Raw genomic sequence first — 18,818 nt, forward strand, 5'->3', positions numbered from 1 at the left:
ATGTGGCACACTGCTGTTCACAGGTACCACAGGACCCAGGGTGCATGGATGGACTTCTCCACAAGAGGCCCTCATTACATAGAAACACCTTGACCCTTCCACCTCATACCACAAGAGGGAGCCCGTTAGGGATATATATATGGAGGGTGGAGCCAGGCAGTCAGTCAGTCGCAGTCAGTCAGTCAGACAGAGTCAGAGAGTCTGAGAGCGTGCTGACGCTGAGAGCAGCAAAGACGCAGCATGTCTGCTGCAGTATTGAGGGCCCCGAGTGTGGCCGATGGCGAGGAGGAGAGGAGAGAGGAGTTGAGGGGGCAGAGGAGCATCATAGGCTCACCCCGAACATACAAACCGGACACTTGTTTGCGCCTACAGGGTCCTTTATACCCAGTAGGGATCACCGACATAGCAGAAGGACTACAAGTCCCTGGCCGACCTGAAGCTAAACCCTTAACAGGATCAGGAACCACGAAGGCCCCAGTGTTACCAGGGATAGTGGCTGCCAGCAGAAGGTCCTACTACCAAGCGACAGGTGAAGGAACAGCACGACACATAAGCTAGGCCCAGTTGCAGGCTGGCCAGGAGCACACAGAGAGGCAGACACAGACCAGGAGGCCTTATACCCGCTCACTGGGGAGAAGTCCTGAAGTGCACCCATACTTGACCATGTAATATTTCAGCTTTTCTTTTTTAATAAATTTGCAAAAATTTCTACATTTCTGTTTTTTTTTTTCAGTCAAGATGGGGTGCAGAGTGTAGTTTAATGAGAAAAAAAAATTAACTTTTTAGAATTTACGAAATGGCAGCAATGAAACAAAGAGTGAAAAATTTATAGGGGTCTGAATACTTTCCGCACCCACTGTATATTAATAAAATTAGTATTTTGTATTGAGATCCCATCATGTTGCATTTCTTTCTTCCCTTTCTCTACATATGCCTTTTCATGAAACAGGTTGATCTCTACTATTACTATTAATCTGAATGGTGCCCGCCTTACCCCCTTTTTTGCCTACACAAGGATGGCTTTTCCCATAAATACACCTGCAGCAGTGCTGGTAGAGGTCGATCAGGGAGCAGTGTCGGACTAGTTTAGTCTCTGACTGGTCCGCAGCTGGATCGGTAAAGTATATCTTCTCTGAAACTCTGTGGTAATCATGTAGGCAGACTCTAATTGATGCTGCGTGCAGTTTAGTCAGCATGGATCATGTGATAGCTTCCCTTTAAGTCCATATTACAAATCCTTGAATTCTTTGGAGTGTGCACGCAGGGTCTTGGAGGACTGAGAGTATGACAGTGCTTTTGTTGTTAGTGAGTGAGTGAGTTAGTCATTTAAAAGCAGTGATATCTGCTGGACCAACTGTCAATTATTTTTACATGTGTTCGTTTTGCAATGATATACATGGGAGTATATACTGATAGTTGTGCATACATATGTGTCTTTATACAGTGGTCCCTTAAATTTATAGTACCTCATATATTTTCAACATCCAATGGACTTTTCTGGGACATTGTATCTTGAATCCACATGTGCTTTTTTTTGAACATTTCAGCCAACCAATCTAGCCAACCAATCTAGCTGCACAATAGAACCATCCTACAATATACAGGGCTGTCATTAGGGGGTGAAGCAAAGTGGGCAACTGCCAGTGTCGCCACCTCTAAAGAGCCCCCCTGCCAGACCCTACACAGCTTCTACAGTCTATAGCGGGTGGGATGGATTGGGAGCAGGGGTGCACCAGCTAGCAGTCAGCAGAGCAGCAGCTGACTGCTACTAGCGGCAACTCACTGTTATGGTAGTTACTGGTGAGGCTACTAGAGCTACCATAATAAAAGGCTGTGTGCCATTCTCAGCATGAAGCTGCTGGTTCCTCTTATCTGGATATCTCTTTAACTGCAGCAAACTATTCTGCATAAAAAGTAAGTGTGATTTTATAATGTGTATGTGTGTGTACATATATATGTTATGTATATAATATCTCTATTTTCATACTGTATGTGAATAATGTTTCTGCATCTATAATGTGTGTTTATGATTATATACAGTATTTCCATATTTTTTGGACTATATAACAGTATTTTTAACAAGAAAAAATCCTGCATCTAATGCTAGGTGCAGACGATCGTGTAGTAAATCATCCGAGAGAATCGGACCAATTATGCTAATCACACTCTGATCTTTGATCAGAGCGTGAGCATAGTATGATCCAATTCTCTCAGATGAGGAGAAGATGGAGAGAAAATGTCTACATCTTCTCCATTCTGTCAGTCCGTGGAAATCAGACTGCACTCGGATGTCATCCGGGGACAGTCCAGCAGTTTCCACAGACTCATTGAGCTGCATGAGTATCAAACTCGGGCATGCAGTGATTTTTTTCCCCTGACCAGCTTGGTCTGAGGAAAAAATCTGACATGTGCACGGCCCCATAGAATAACATTGGTCCGAGTGTAATCCAGTGTTTTGTCGGATCACCCTTGGTCCGAATATACTGCCATGTGCACGAGATCTAATAGTCAGAAATCGGGATAGCCAGAAAATGTCAGATCTCGTTGACAACTTCATCTTTGGTATGGCAAAGGATTTGCCCAATCATTGAATGCCACCTTTACACTCGAACACAACTTCTTGTGAGGAAAATTAGAAACCTCTAATGTCATGCAACTCTTTAGAACTTTTTATGGCTCCTGGTTTGATTTCTACGTGCATCCAGTAATGGAAAGGTAAGAGAAGCCCTCTAAATCTCCACCATAGTCCTCCCAATCTGTCTAATAGAAAAAGCCAATTGTTCATCCAACAGGCGCATTGTGAGAGTCCTAGTTATCGGCCCTTATATACAATGGGTACGGAAAGTATTCAGACCCTTTTAAATTTTTCACTCTTTGTTTCATTGCAGCCATTTGGTAAATTCTAAAAAGTTCATTTTTTTTTCTCATTAAAGTACACTCTGCACCCTATCTTGACTGAAAAAAAAAGAAATGTAGAAATTTTTGCAAATTTATTAAAAAAGAAAAACTCAAATATCACATGGTCATAAGTATTCAGACCCTTTGCTCAGACACTCCTATTTACGTCACATGCTGTCCATTTCCTTGTGATCCTCCTTCAGATGGTTCTACTCCTTCATTGGAGTCCAGCTGTGTTTAATTAAACTGATAGGACTTGATTTGGAAAGGCACACACCTGTCTATATAAGACCTCACAGCTCACAGTGCATGTCAGACCAAATGAGAATCATGAGCTCAAAGGAACTGCCCAAGGAGCTCAGAGACAGAATTGTGGCAAGGCACAGATCTGGCAAAGGTTACAAAAGAATTTCTGCATTACTCAAGATTCCTAAGAGCACAGTGGCCTCCATAATCCTTAAATGGAAGAAGTTTGGGACCACCAGAAGTCTTCCTAGACCTGGCCATCCAGCCAAACTGAGCAATCGTGGGAGAAGAACCTTGGTGAGAGAGGTAAAGAAAAACCCCAAGATCACTGTGGCTGAGCTCCAGAGATGCAGTAGGGAGATGGGAGAAAGTTCCACAAAGTCAACTACACTGCAGCCCTCCACCAATCGGGCCTTTATGGCAGAGTGGCCCAATGGAAGCCTTTCCTCAGTGCAAGACATATGAAAGCCCACATATAGTTTGCTCAAAAACACATGAAGGACTCCCAGACTATGAGAAATAAGATTCTCTGGTCTGATGAGATGAAGATAGAACTTTTTGGTGATAATTCCAAGCGGTATGTGTGGAGAAAACCAGGCACTGCTCATCACCTGCCCAATACAATCCCAACAGTGAAACATGTTGGTGGCAGCATTATGCTATGGGGGTGTTTTTCAGCTGCAGGGACAGGGTGACTGGTTGCAATTGAAGGAAACATGAATGCGGCCAAGTACAGAGATATCCTGGATGAAAACCTCTTCCAGAGTGATCTGGACCTCAGACTTGGCCCAAGGTTCACCTTCCAACAAGACAATGACCCTAAGCACACAGCTAAAATAACAAAGGAGCGGCTTCAGAACAACTCTGTGACCATTCTTGACTGGCCCAGCCAGAGCCCTGACCTTAACCCAATTGAGCATCTCTGGAGAGACCTGAAAATGGCTGTCCACCAACGTTCACCATCCAACCTGACGGAACTGGAGAGGATCTGCAAGGGAGAATGGCAGAGGATCCCCAAATCCAGGTGTGAAAAACTTGTTGCATCATTCCCAAGAAGACTCATGGCTGTACTAGCTCAAAAGGGTGCTTCTACTCAATACTGAGCAAAGGGTCTGAATACTTATGACCATGTGATAGTTCAGTTTTTCTTTTTTAATAAATTTGCAAAAGTTTCTACATTTCTGTTTTTTTTTCAGTCAAGATGGGGTGCAGAGTGTACTTTAATGAGAAAAAAAAGAACTTTTTAGAATTTACCAAATGGCTGCAATGAAACAAAGCGTGAAAAATTTAAAGGGGTCTGAATACTTTCCGTACCCACTGTACATGCTGGCAATTGCCTGACAAACTAAAAACGCGCTTGTTTGTTGGTAAACGAGAGCAGAACAACTTATATATAGTTAATTGGTTATTGTCTAAATGGCTGAAATAGGTAAGTGTATCTGAAGACTGGGGCTACACAGCAATTTTGTAAGGGACAACAATTGGAGGCCAAAGATTGCTCTATGCTGCTACTTCATGGCAGCAAAATGTAGGTGAATAAGGTCGTATTGCATCTAATTGGACTATTGCATCTAATCGGATACATGGACTGAATACAAAGAACATGATGCTATTCACAAAATGAGCCACGCATACCATTTTATTATATAATAGTTAGCAATGTTTACTAAAGTAGTTTATCATAGTCATGATGAGGTGCACATGACATTAAGGGAGATCGTTAAGGAAATAGGAATCCAGACAACAATTCTATGGCTAAATGTATACTGTAACAGGCAGAGTTTTCTAATACTGATGATAATTTGATCTGAGCGACTGTCAAATTAAAAGGGTAAATGCAGCAGATAGATTTGAAAAATTTCAATTGCCTCTTGTTATGAAAATATTTTTATGTTTAGGGTAAAGTAAATGGTAAATCTGAAAGCTTTAAACTACTTTTCATTTGGAATAAAAAATAACCTGTTTGCATGAATTAGGTTTAAAAATGTCCTTTGTATTTTGTGCCTACCTTAAGCACATATATGTTATTCTGTATTGATTATTCCTTAATATCAGATATTTTTCTCCATCTGATTGAACCTCATTGTAGGTATGTGCATTTCCAATTGTCTAATCTGTCCACTTCGCTTATCAATATCTTTACATTCAATTAAAAGTATTCATCATTAATGAAAATCTATTGTACAGAATTGTCAATAATTCATATAACCTCATTGTGCACCCAGTTATTGAATAAGCGTGGCTGGAAAACACATTATTAACCCCTTGAAATACATTTAGGTAGAAAGATAAATACATACAAACCAAAAAGAAACTGCATTTCACTTGAGTCGATTACTCCTGCCAAGGCGCTTGAGGCTTAAGGGCTTTTTGACCAACATGTTTTATTATGAGGATTATTATTGTTCATCTTTACAAGAACGAGAGTTAAATGTTATGTCCCAGTACTTTCCAAACCCCAATTCATTTGGTCACAAGTCGTCCATAAACTATGGGTACTCATCACTTGAACACATCTTTACACAAATTCACGATTAAACTTTAATACAGCATATAAGAGCACACTGGAGAGGTGAAAACAATCAGACTGGACTGTTCATCATAGTTCTTTACATTTGAGTGCCAGACGTCTCAGAAACAACTGTATCTTTCTCATGCTCCCAAGGAGTGGGATCATTGTTCTGGTCAGATGGATTGGCTTCTCTTTCATGCCAGAACTGTTCCACATCTGGTAAAACAGGATTTTCCTTACTGTCTTGGCTTCCAAAGTTTTGTTGAGAGCATGACTGCTCTATTGAACCATTAGTGGTAGGACGCTCAGGAACAAGGTCTGGGGAAGAAATAGAGTCTGGTGGCACTTCTGGGGTCAGTGCTCCTAGATCTTTAACATCATCCTCATCTTTATCTTTAGCATCCAAAGTCTTTTTGGAGGTGATACATTTCCAGACATCTTTGAAACCTTCTTTGAATTCTTCAGACATGACAAGAAAAATGAATGGATTTATACAGGAAATAGAGAGCATTAGGACTTGGGCTAATGTTATAAATGCTTGAGGAGGAGATGGACCATTTATGGGCTGATGCCAAAACCAGAGCCATGATATCCACTCTGGAAGCCACATAATGCAAAATGTGACAGTAACACTCAGTAAAATTATTGTGAGCCTCCTGGACCTCATTTGGTTTCTTAAATTCTGTGTTTTAGTTCCTCTATGTTGGCACTGGCTATATGCTCTCCTAAAGTAGAAGAATGCAATTGTAAAAGGGATGAAGTATACAAAAAGTGGATAAAGCTTGATGAACATAGCCATTATCTCCTGCGCCTGGGGTGGTATGCTTAAGAGGCAAACAACAGAGCTGTAATTTTGCTTTGCATCTGTAAAGAAGCACTCAGGTAGTGGCAGAACTGACGCTAGCACCCAAGTAGAAATCATAACAGCACAGATGGTCACTTGTGGAATAGTCATTTGCTTGGCAGGATTGCTGGCATATATAAAACAGTATCTGGCAACTATAGCCACGGTGAAGCTCTTAACCGACATGCAGGCATGTGTGAACCAGTCTGCAGTTCTACACAAAAACCAACTTACTGTTAGAGTAGACCTTGAGTAGGCTGCTGCCCTGAATGGCACAGAGAACAATAACAACATGAGATCTGAGACACTTAGATTCAGAATCAGAGAATTGATGAATGAAGGTTTGGCTTTTCTGGAATTATGAAGCAGAATGCAGATCACGCATAGGTTACCAGCAAGTCCTAATAAACAGATTAACACCAGTAAGGTTGGTGTAATAAATGTCCATTCTCCAAGATCCAAAGGCTGAAATCCCAAAGCATACAGTGTCTGCTTTGAAAGAGCGCTGTCCACAGTGCTGAAGTTGGTCTCCATCTCCCACAGAGATCTTTGCAGACGGAATCAGCGTCCAGATATCTTCACCTGTAACTGATGCTGAGACTAAACTCAGTACTGGCATTTAAGAGACTGCTGTGCACCTCCTTCTCTTATATACAGGCAGCAGCTGCGATTGACAGCTACCAGCCAAAGCACATTGGATGCTTGATATTAGCATTTATGTAATTACCATCTTATTAGTCAACCCATTTATTGTAGGATTTCCATATCAATTATTTATAGATGTATTAGAGATTATGCATAGGTTACTTATTCAAGTCAGTTTTTAAAACTGAAATGGTGAGCAAACCTTAAAAATGAAGAGCTGACTTCTAACACTGGGAAAGGTTCTTTAATCTCTTGCTACATGATTTAGAATAATATACTCATCTTCACCCCTCCTCTCTCCTTAAAAGAAGAAGCCAAGCATTTACATGCTTTTATCTCTGCATCATGTGTCGGAATATTTTTCAAATGTGTTTATTAAACTACACAAAGCAACGGTGTAGCACTAACTTCCATTATGTCAATCAATTTTTTTATGGCACATTACAAAAATGAGCTTCCTAATGGACTCTTAATGAAAATAACACTGAGCAAATATTTGAATGGTATATTAAGTTAATTACGGTAGCTTTCTTATGCATTTGCATATATCCACAATTTACAAATGTAAATGGCACTATATGGTACATTTCATTAAGAGACTAAAATTCTTCAGAAATATCATTAGCAAAATACTATCTATGACACCGAAGCAGATAAGCAGACAATTACATGGGATGGGAAACATGATGTGATGCACAAATTGGCAAAGGATATGGCGTGACATCTATCTAAGGAATGAGACAGACGTTTATTCAAAAATGTGCACAACTTCTGGAAAATCTCTGAATAATGCTGTAAACATAGATGTAAGTTATAGCAAGGATGAATTCACGCAGCATTTAGATCAAGCTTTCATGGTTTCTAAAATTACAGTGATCAGATTTTAACAGGAAATTACTAGTAATATATACACTACCGTTCAAAAGTTTGGGGTCATTTAGAAATTTCATTATTTTTTAAAGAAAAGCACATTTTTTTTCAATGAAGCTAACATTAAAAGAATCAGAAATACACTCCATACATTGTTAATGTGGTAAATGACTATTCTAGCTGCAAAAGTCTTGTTTTTATTGCAATATCTACATAGGTGTATAGAGGCCCATTTCTAACAACCACCACTCCAGTGTTTTAATGGTACATTGTGTTTGCTAACTGTGTAAGAAGGCTAATGGATGTTTAGAAAACCCTTGCCCAGCTGAAAACGGTTTGGCTGATTTGAGAAGCTATAAAATTAACCTTCCTTTGAGCTAGTTGAGAATCTGGAGCATTACATTTGTTTGTTTTATGAAACTCTCAAAATGGCCAGAAAAAGAGAACTTTCATGTGAAACTCGACTTTCTATTCTTGTTCTTAGAAATGAAGGCTATTCTAGGCGAGAAATTGCCAAGAAACTGAAGATTTCCTACAACGGTGTGTACTAGTCCCTTCAGAGGAGAGCACAAACAGGCTCTAACCAGAGCAGAAAGAGAAGTGGGAGGCCCCGCTGCACAACTGAGCAACAAGACAAGTACATTAGAGTCTCTAGTTTGAGAAATCGACGCTTCACAGCTCCTGAACTGGCAGCTTCATTAAATAGTACACGCAAAAGTGGCAAATAAAATGCCATATCTGAGACTGGCTAGTAAAAGGAAAAGATTACTATTGGGCAAAAGAACACAAACATTGGACAGAGGAAGATTGGAAAAAAGTTTTATGGACAGAAGAATCAAAGTTTGAGGTGTTTGGATCACGCAGAAGAACATTTATGAGACGCAGAACAACTGAAAGATGCTGGAAGAGTGCCTGACGCCATCTGTCAAGCATGGAGGAGGTAATGTGATGGTCTGGGTTTGCTTTGGTGCTGGTAAAGTGGGAGATTTGTACAAGGTAAATGGGATTTTGAATAAGGAAGGTTATCACTCCATTTTGCAACGCCATGCCATACCCAGTGGACAGCGCTTGATTGGAGGCAATTTCATCCTACAACAGGACAATGACCCAAAGCACACCTCCAAATTATGCATTAACTATTTAGGGAAAAAGCAGGCAGCTGGTATTCTATGCCAGCACAGTCACCAGATCTCAACCCCATTGAGCTGTTGTGGGAGCAGTTAGACCCTATGGTACTCAAAAAGTGCCCATCAAGACAATTCAACTTCTGGTAGGGGCTTCAGGAAGCATGGGGTTAAATTTCTCAAGATTACCTCAGCAAATTAACAGCTAGAATGCCAAAGGTCTGCAATGCTGCAATTGTTGCAAAGGGAGCATTCTTTGACGAAAGCAAAGTTGGAAGGAGAAAATTATTCTTTCAAATAAAAATCATTATTTCTAACCTTGTCAATGTCTGGACTATATTTTCTATTCATTTTGCAACTCATTTGATAAATAAAAGTATGAGTTTTCATGGAAAACACAAAATTGTCTGGGTGACCCCAAACTTTTGAACGGTAGTGTAGTTCTTAAAATGCATTTTTAGATAAATCACATCCGGAGGAAGTGAGTGCTGCTGCTCTCTCACTTCCTCTGGATATATGTGATGAGTCCAAAGGCGGGGAGATTTAAGCCAGCGCTGATTGGCCACAGGAATCGCATGATGTAACAATGTAACGCCATCGCCAGGAAGGACAGCGCCGACATCACTGGAACGCCACCAGAGGTGAGTATAAGTGTTATTAGTTTACTGGGGGCAAAATTGAGAAGGGGGTAGTCTGAGTAGTGGACAACCCCTTTAAGTTCATTAAGACTTATGAACATTCATTTATTCACTGATGTCTTAAGGTCCCACCACATCATTTCAATTGAGTTGTTGTCTGGACTTTGACCTAGCCTCTGCAACACCGTATTTTCTTTTTTACACATTGTGATGTCGATTAGCTGGTGTACTTGAGATCATTGCCCCGTTGCATGAGCCAGTTGAGACCAAACTTTTGGATAGATGGCCTCACATTGCTCTGGTACACCGAGCAGCTTATGGTCGACTCAAGTGCAAAATGCCTAGGTCCAGTGGCTGCAAAGCAAGCCTAATCATCAACCCTCCACCACCGTGTCTGACAATTGAGACAATTGAGTTTTTGCCAAACACAGCACAGCGCATTGTTGGCAAACACTCCTACTTTGGTTTTGTCTTCTCAAAGGATATTGTCCTAGAATGCTTTTGGTTTGTTCCGATGCAGCCTTGCAATCGTTAGCCCTACTGTCATATTCTTTTTAGAAAAAAAAAAAAAACTTTCTCCTGGCAACCTTTCCAAACAAGCCATGCCTGTTCAGTCTTTTTCTAGTTTGACTGTCATGAACTTGAACAACTAATATGCTGAGGCCTGAGTCTGAGCTTTAGTTCTTGGATGTTTTGCAATTTCCCTCATCATTTTATAGTCTGATTTTGGGGTGAATTTGCTGGGACGTTCACTCCTGGTAAGATTGTCAAATATCTTGAATGTTTTCCATGTGTACACCACTCTCTTATCTGTGCTGCAGCTACCGGCTTCACTGATGCACCAGCCAGTGTAGTGAGTGGCCGCAACAGAGGAGAGAGAGCTGTGGTCACTCCTGCCGTAACACTATTTGCTCATGGGTAGAAACTTTCTTGGCAAGAATCTCTCTGTCTTCCCAAATGAGAGCTGTTAATATATATTAGGGAATATCTCCGGAGTAGTTAGCGGGACCCCCTTCTGTGTGTTCTCTCTCTGGCCGTCTCCCTGCACCTCATACCTAGTGTCCCAATCCGGTACCCGCGGGCCTTGTCGGGCGACGTCTATTCCGTCCCCTGGGTCCTCTATGGCTACCTTCTTGGTGAGACTGATATGGACTGTTGGCTGCAGGACTTGAAATACTGCAGCTTCCGGTTTCTAGTTGAGACATAAAGTCCTCCGCTAGTTGAGGGACCGGACCCCTTTGTGTGGCCTGACCCCTCCACCTCCTGGTGGATTCGGGCGTACAGGTGGCCTCCAGCACTGCCTGTACCCCTGGGGTCCCTTCCTCGTTCCTGGAGCCCTTCCTGCTCCTCTCCTTCAGTCCTGGGCCTCTCCTCAGGCCCTCCTCCTGAGCAGAGCTCCTAAAGAGCTCCTGCTCCAACTCCTCTGACTGATCTCTCTGACTGGTCTGTCTAAACAAGATGGCTTCTCTATTTATACCTTCCTTCACAAGTGCTCCCCTAAGCTACTTCCTCCACCCTCAACCACTACATAGTTCCACCCTTCAGCTAGGGACCAGGGACTGTTCTCTCCCTTAGGAGCAATTTCGCCCTGTCCCCACTGAAGTGGAATGTGTTGAATGCAGGTGTTAGGGTCCTGAGCAGTACTCCTTCCTTACCTGAGAGTGAGATACCACACCTCTGGGTGAGATGCAGTACCTCTGTGGCGATCGAACCCTCAGGGGCGCAACATTAACATACGCCTGAATGATTAAGACCATAAAACTGCCAAAACTGCTGTTTTTTTAAAGCTAGTTACACTTAATGAAGCATAATTAATCAAAAGTATTTAGATGGGCGCACATACAGGTGCTTCTCACAAAATTAGAATGTAATCAAAAAGTTAATATATTTCAGTTCTTCAATACAAAAAGTGAAACTCATATATTATATAGAGTCATTACAAACAGAGTGATCTATTTCAAGTGTTTATTTCTGTTAACGTTGATGATTATGGCTTACAGCTAATGAAAACACAAAAGTCAATATCTCAGTAAATTACAATACTTTATAACACTAGCTTGAAAAATGATTTTAAAATGTGAAATGTTGGCCTACTGAAATGTATGTTCAGTAAATGCTCTCAATACTTGATCGGGGCTCCTTTTGCATCAATTACTGCATCAATGCAGCATGGCATGGAGGCGATCAGTCTGTGGCACTGCTGAGGTGTTATGAAATCGCAGGGAATCATGAGGTGCTCTAAAATTTCCTGGTAGATGGCTGCGCTGACTTTGGTCTTGATAAAACAAAGTGGACCTACGCCAGCAGATGGAATGGCTCCCCAAACCATCACCGATCGTGGAAACTTCATACTAGACCTCAAGCAGCTTGGATTGTGTGCCTCTCCTCTCTTCCTCCAGAGTCTGGGACCTTGATTTCCAAATGAAATGCAAAATTTACTTTCATCGGATAACAACACCTTGGACCACTGAGCAACAGTCCAGGTCTTTTTCTCCTTGGCCCAGTTAAGACGCTTCCGACATTGTCTATTGGTCATGAGAGGCTTGACAAAAGCAATGCGACACTTGTAGCCCATGTCCTGGATACGTCTGTGTGTGGTGGCTCTTGAAGCAATGACTCCAGCAGCAGTCCACTCCTTGTGAATCTCCCCCAAATTTTTGAATGGCCTTTTCTTAACAATCCTTTCAAGGCTGCGGTTTTCCCGATTACTCGTGCACCTTTTCCTACCACACGTTTTCCTTCCACTCAACTTTCCATTAATATGCTTGGATACAGCACTCTGTGAACAACCAGCTTCTTTAGCAATGACCTTTTGTGGCTTACCTTCCTTGTGGAGTGTGTCAATGACTGCCTTCTCGACATCTGTCAAGTCAGCAGTCTTTCCCATGATTGTGGAGCCTACTGAAACAGAGTAAGGGACCTTTTTAAACACTTCGGAAGCCTTTGCAGGCTTTGCAGGCTGCCATAATCATCAGTATTAACAGAAATAAACACTTGAAATAGATCGCTCTGTTTGTAATGACTCTATATAATATATGAGTTTCACTTTTTGTATTGAAGAACTGAAATGTATTAACTTTTTGATGATATTCTAATTTTGTGAGAAGCACTTGTAGCTGCTACTTACTCTCTTAATTCCTATGGAAGCATTAAGGGCGTACTTAAAGGGTTGTCCAGTCTTTTGCTAAAAGTCTGCAGTCACGGTATGTGACTACAGACTCCTGATAGTACACGCATTGCACGCTGTCAGGATTCTCTGGTGCCACTGATGAGAGCGGGCTGTTATGTAACCACAGGTATGTGAGTTGCATACTTCCAGCAACATATCGACTAGACGGGTTTGACCACTAGAGATTCACTTAGATTGAGCGAGGCCAAGCACATGTACTCAGAATGTGACCGCATGTATGAAAATCACATACAAAATCACATGACTACCATCTCTCACCAACAACACTGAAGAATCCTAACTGCATGCAGGGTGCAGGCTGTAAGGATTCTGAAGTCGCAGTCACAGTGACTGCAGACTTTTATCAGAAGACTGGACAACCCCTTTAATTTTTCACACACTGCTTCTGCATAGAATTCAAAGAAGGTGTGCAATCACAATTATTCAACCCTCATTAGAGTTTATATTTATTAGTTGAGTTGTCAAAACAGTTTGCCAAATAGTTAAGAGAACTCTTCTGAGATTCGAAATGGAACTAATCAAGGGTGTCCACTCTTCCCCCTTCTTTATGTAATAGTAATGGAACACTTGGCTAATACAATAAGAAAAAATAGTAATATACACTGCTTAAAAAAATAAAGGGAACACTCAAATAACACATCCTAGATCTGAATGCATGAAATATTCTCATTGAATACTTTGTTCTGTACAAAGTTGAATGTGTTGACTACAAAATCACACAAAAATCATCAATGGAAATCAAATTTATTAACCAATGGAGATCTGGATTTGGAGTCACCCCCAAAATTAAAGTGTAAAACACACTACAGGCTGATCCAACTTTGATGTAATGTCCTTAAAACCAGTCAAAACCAGTCAGTATTGTGTGTGGCCTCCACATGCCTGTATGACCTCCATACAATGCCTGGGCATGCTCCTGATGAGGTTGCGGATGGTCTCCTGTGGGATCTCCTCCCAGACCTGGACTAAAGCATCCCCCAACTCCTGGACAGTCTGTGGTGCAACGTGATGTTGGTGGCTGGAGCGAGACATGATGTCCCAGATCTGCTCAATCGGATTCAGGTCTGGGGAACGGGCGGGCCAGTCCATAGCTTCAATGCCTTCATCTTGCAGGAACTGCTGACACACTCCAACCACATGAGGTCTGGCATTGTCCTGCATTAGGAGGAACCCAGGGCCAACCGCACCAGCATATGGTCTCACAAGGGGTCTGAGGATTTCATCTCGGTACCTAATGGCAGTCAGGCTACCTCTGGCGAGCACATGGAGGGCTGTGCGGCCCTCCAAAGAAATGCCACCTCACACCATTACTGACCCACTGCCAAACCGGTCATGCTGAAGGATGTTGCAGGCAGCAGATCCCTCTCCACGGCGTCACCAGACTCGGTCACGTCTGTCACATGTGCTCAGTGTGAACCTGCTTTCATCTGTGAAGAGCACAGAGCGCCAGTGGCGACTTTGCCAATCCTGGTGTTCTGTGGCAAATGGCAAGCGTCCTGCACAGTGTTGGGCTGTGAGCACAACCCCCATCTGTGGACGTCGGGCCCTCCTACCACCCTCATGGAGTCGGTTTCTAACCGTTTGTGGAGACACATGCACATTTGTGGCCTGCTGGAGGTCATTTTGCAGGGCTCTAGCAGTGCTCCTCATGTTCCTCCTTGCACAAAGGTGGAGGTAGCGGTCCTGCTGCTGGGTTGTTGCCATCCTATGGCCCCCTCCACATCTTCTGGTGTACTGGCCTATCTCCTGGTAGCCCCTCCAGCCTCTGGACACTATGCTGACAGACGCAGCAAACCTTCTTGCCACAGCTCGCATTGATGTGCCATCCTGGATGAGCTGCACTACCTGAGCAACTTCTGTGGGTTGTAGAGTCCGTCTCATGCTACCACGAGTGTGAAAGCACAACCAACATTCAAAAGTGACCAAAACATCAGCCAGAAAGCATTGGTACAGAGATGTGGTCTGTGGTCCCCACCTGCAGAACCACTCCTTTACTGAGGGTGTCTTGATAATTGCCAATAATTTCCATCCATTGTCTATTCCATTTGCACAACAGCATGTGAAATTGATTGTCAATAAGTGTTGCTTCCTAAGTGGACAGTTTGATTTCACAGAAGTTTGATTTACTTGGAGTTATATTCTGTTGTTTAAGTGTTCCCTTTATTTTTTGAGCAGTGTATATGGGATTACAATAGGCTCCAGAACATATAAGACTGCACTATATGCAGATGTGCTCCTCTGTGTTTCTCAGCCTCAGACATCCCTTCCTTCCTTAGTGAAGGAGTTTGATAGATTTTGTTTTCTGAGTAATTTCAAAGTTAATTATTCAAAATCTGAGGCATTGAATATATCGCTACCGCAGAAAGAAGTCAAACAAGTAATGGATAATGTTCCTTTCAAATGGAAGTCAGAAGCGATAAGATATCTGGGTGAGTTCATTCCTTCTGACTCTTCAAAACTTTTTGCCCTCAATTATCAGTCGCTTTTGGATCGTACACATAAAGATCTTTCGATATACAGTAAATTGAGATTATCTTGGTTCGGAAAAATGAACACGGTCAAGATGGATATTTTGCCTGCCTTTTTATATATTTTTCAAACTGTTCCCATCTCTCCCCCATGTAGCTTCTTCAGAAAATTACGTTCTGCCTTAACAAAGTTTAAAGTTATATGAAAAAGTTTGGGCACCCCTATTAATCTTAAGCTTAATGTTTTATAAAAATTGGTGTTTTTGCAACAGCTATTTCAGTTTGATATATGTAATAACTGTTGGACACAGTAATGTTTCTGCCTTGAAATGAGGTTTATTGTACTAACAGAAAATGTGCAATCAGCATTCAAACAAAATTTGACAGGTGCATAAGTATGGGCACCCTTATCATTTTCTTGTTTTAAATACTCCTACCTACTTTTTACTGACTTACTAAAGCACTTTTTTTGGTTTTGTAACCTCATTGAGCTTTGAACTTCATAGCCAGGTGTATGCAATCATGAGAAAAGCTACTTAAAGTGGCCACTTGCAAATTGTTCTCCTGTTTGAATCTCCTCTGAAGAGTGGCACCATGGGCTCCTCAAAAAAACTGTCAAATGATCTGAAAACAAAGATTATTCAACATAGTTGTTCAGGGGAAGGATATAAAAAGCTGTCTCAGAGATTTAACCTGTCAGTTTCCACTGTGAGGAACATAGTAAGGAAATGGAAGAACACAGGGACAGTTCTTGTTAAGGCCAGAAGTGGCAGGCCAAGAAAAACATCAGAAAGGCAGAGAAGAAGAATGGTGAGATCAGTCAAGGACAATCCTCAGACCACCTCCAGAGAGCTGCAGCATCAACTTGCTGCAGACGGTGTCACTGTGCATCGGTCAACTATACAACGCACTTTGCACAAGGAGAAGCTGTATGGGAGAGTGATGTAAAAGAAGCCGTTTCTGCAAGCACGCCACAAACAGAGTCGGCTGAGGTATGCAAAAGCACATTTGGAGAAGCCAATTTCTTTTTGGAAGAAGGTCCTGTGGACTGATGAAACCAAGATTGAGTTGTTTGGTCATACAAAAAGGCGCTATGCATGGCCGCAAAAAAACACAGCATTCCAAGAAAAACACTTGCTACCCACAGTAAAATTTGGTGGAGGTTCCATCATGCTTTGGGGCTGTGTGGCCAATGCCGGCCCCGGGAATCTTGTTAAAGTAGAGGGACGCATGGATTCCACTCAGTATCAGCAGATTCTTGACAATAATGTTCAAGAATCAGTGACAAAGTTGAAGTTACGCAGGGGATGGATCTTTCAGCAAGACAATGATCCAAAGCATCGCTCCAAATCTACTCAGGCATTCATGCAGAGGAACAATTACAATGTTCTGGAATGGCCATCCCAGTCCCCAGACCTGAATATCATTGAACATCTGTGGGATCATTTGAAGAGGGCTGTCCATGCTCGGCGACCATCAAACTTAACTGAACTGGAATTGTTTTGTAAAGAGGAATTGTCAAAAATACCTTCATCCAGGATCCAGGAAATCATTAAAAGCTACAGGAAGCGACTAGAGGCTGTTATTTTTGCAAAGGGAGGATCTACTAAATATTAATGTCACTTTTCTGGTGAGGTGCCCATACTTATGCATCTGTCAAATTTTGTTTGAATGCAGATTGCACATTTCTGTTAGTACAATATACCTCATTTCAAGGCAGAAACATTACTGTGTCCAACAGTTATTACATATATCAAACTGAAATAGCTGTTGCAAAAACACCAATTTTTATAAAATATTAAGCTTAAGATTAATAGGGGTGCCCAAACTTTTTGATATAACTGTATATGGGGTAAATATAGATCTTGAATTGGTATGCTAACATTAACCCATCCTAAATCTGCTGGAGGAGCTGGATTTCCTAACTTTAAAATATATTTCCAGGCCTTTATTCTAGGTCGCATTTCCATTCTCTAACAAAACAATGGGTCAGTATCGAGCAAGAGGGGGTGGGTATTCCTCTGAAACCTCTTCCTTGGCTTCTCGTCTCTGATGTTTCATTGGTAGGAGGTCTAACAAGTTTGACTAAAGATGCAATCAAAGTTTGGCATGCAATTATGAAAAAACACTACTCTTACAGAACACTCAGCCCTCTCACACCACTTTTTTCCAATCCTTTCTTTTCTTCTGGATACTTGCGCGAATCTTTTCTCAGATGGAGGGCTATGGAGGACACCCGTATTTTTCAGATACTTGAGAATGGTAAAATATCTCTATTCAATATTTCGCAGAGGATTGGATTCCATTCAAAAAAGTGTTATGGTTGGAATATTTACAGTTGCATTCATTTTTATCCTCTCAGAGAACGGCACTTTCATCCTAGTTCACACCCACCCATTTTGAGAAGTTGTTCTTACTGGAATCTCCGCTCAATCATACAATATCTTTGCTATATAATTAATTGACATGACAGGGTATCTCAGAAAAATTTAAAATTTCAACAAACTTGGGAACAGGAATTAGGAGTGGCCATATCTTCAACGGATTGGGAAAGGGGATTTTTATGTACACACAAATTATCGGTTTGTTATGCACAGGAGAAAAATTCTAAAATTATTGCGAGGTGGTATCAGTATCCTGTAAAATTACACACCATTTTTCCGTCGGTCCCGGACACATGTTGGCGATGTGAAATGGAAAGGGGATCTATGCTTCACATATGGTGGGAGTGTAGAAAGATCTAACCCTTTTGGGTAAAAACATTCTTAAATTATCATTTCGTTACTGGGGGTAGGGCTGAAAACTGTCCTGAGATAGCCCTCCTCTCCATTCTGCCTTCAGGGTCCCAAAAAAAATACATTTTACGTTTTTGTCTAACAGCTGCTCGTACAGTGATCCCACGCTATTGGAAATTACCTAAAATTCCCAAAATTTCGGAATGGTACAATGAAATTGTTAATATCTGCAGAATGGAAGAACTCTCTGCTGATCATAATGGATCTGCTGATAAGTTCAGGAAGATCTGGAGTGTTTGGATTTTGTTTCAAGATTCATCGGATTTTCATAAGTTATTTGAGTAATAGATTGCTGACTCATTGGCCTGGATCCGAATTAGTGCTGGTGACTAAACAATGGAATCAAATTGAGCTTCACTCTTTATTCCCCCCCCCAGTCCACCTCCTTCTCCTAATCCCCTCCGCCTTCTTCACTTTCTCTTTTTTCCTTTTTTTTTTTTGTTTCTGTCTTACTGAAATCACACGGTGGTTCACATATTTTGTTATACTAAAATATAATGTTTTCATTATTTGTTAAGATATACTGAAGCCTTAATAGAGAAGTTTTGGAGATTGTTTTATTGATCAATACAATTTGACACTTGCATA

General features: G+C 41.5%; 1 protein-coding gene across 1 annotated transcript; it reads right to left on the reverse strand.

The window, feature by feature from the left end:
- Positions 1–4,765: 4,765 nt before the first annotated feature.
- Positions 4,766–7,117, reverse strand: GPR151 (G protein-coupled receptor 151). The gene has a single exon (XM_073650645.1). The coding sequence runs from the start codon at positions 7,032–7,034 to the stop codon at positions 5,754–5,756; it is 1,281 nt and encodes a 426-aa protein (XP_073506746.1). The 5' UTR covers positions 7,035–7,117; the 3' UTR covers positions 4,766–5,753.
- Between the last annotated feature and the right edge of the window lie 11,701 nt (positions 7,118–18,818).

This window comes from Phyllobates terribilis, unplaced genomic scaffold (assembly GCF_046119375.1).
Source record: "Phyllobates terribilis strain yellow unplaced genomic scaffold, ASM4611937v1 Scaffold_11__3_contigs__length_659146591, whole genome shotgun sequence".
Taxonomy (NCBI): domain Eukaryota; kingdom Metazoa; phylum Chordata; class Amphibia; order Anura; family Dendrobatidae; genus Phyllobates; species Phyllobates terribilis.

Bases quoted from the DNA above. Each gene is read 5' to 3' on its own strand.
- GPR151 (XM_073650645.1), bottom strand. From the start codon at position 7,034: ATGGAGACCAACTTCAGCACTGTGGACAGCGCTCTTTCAAAGCAGACA.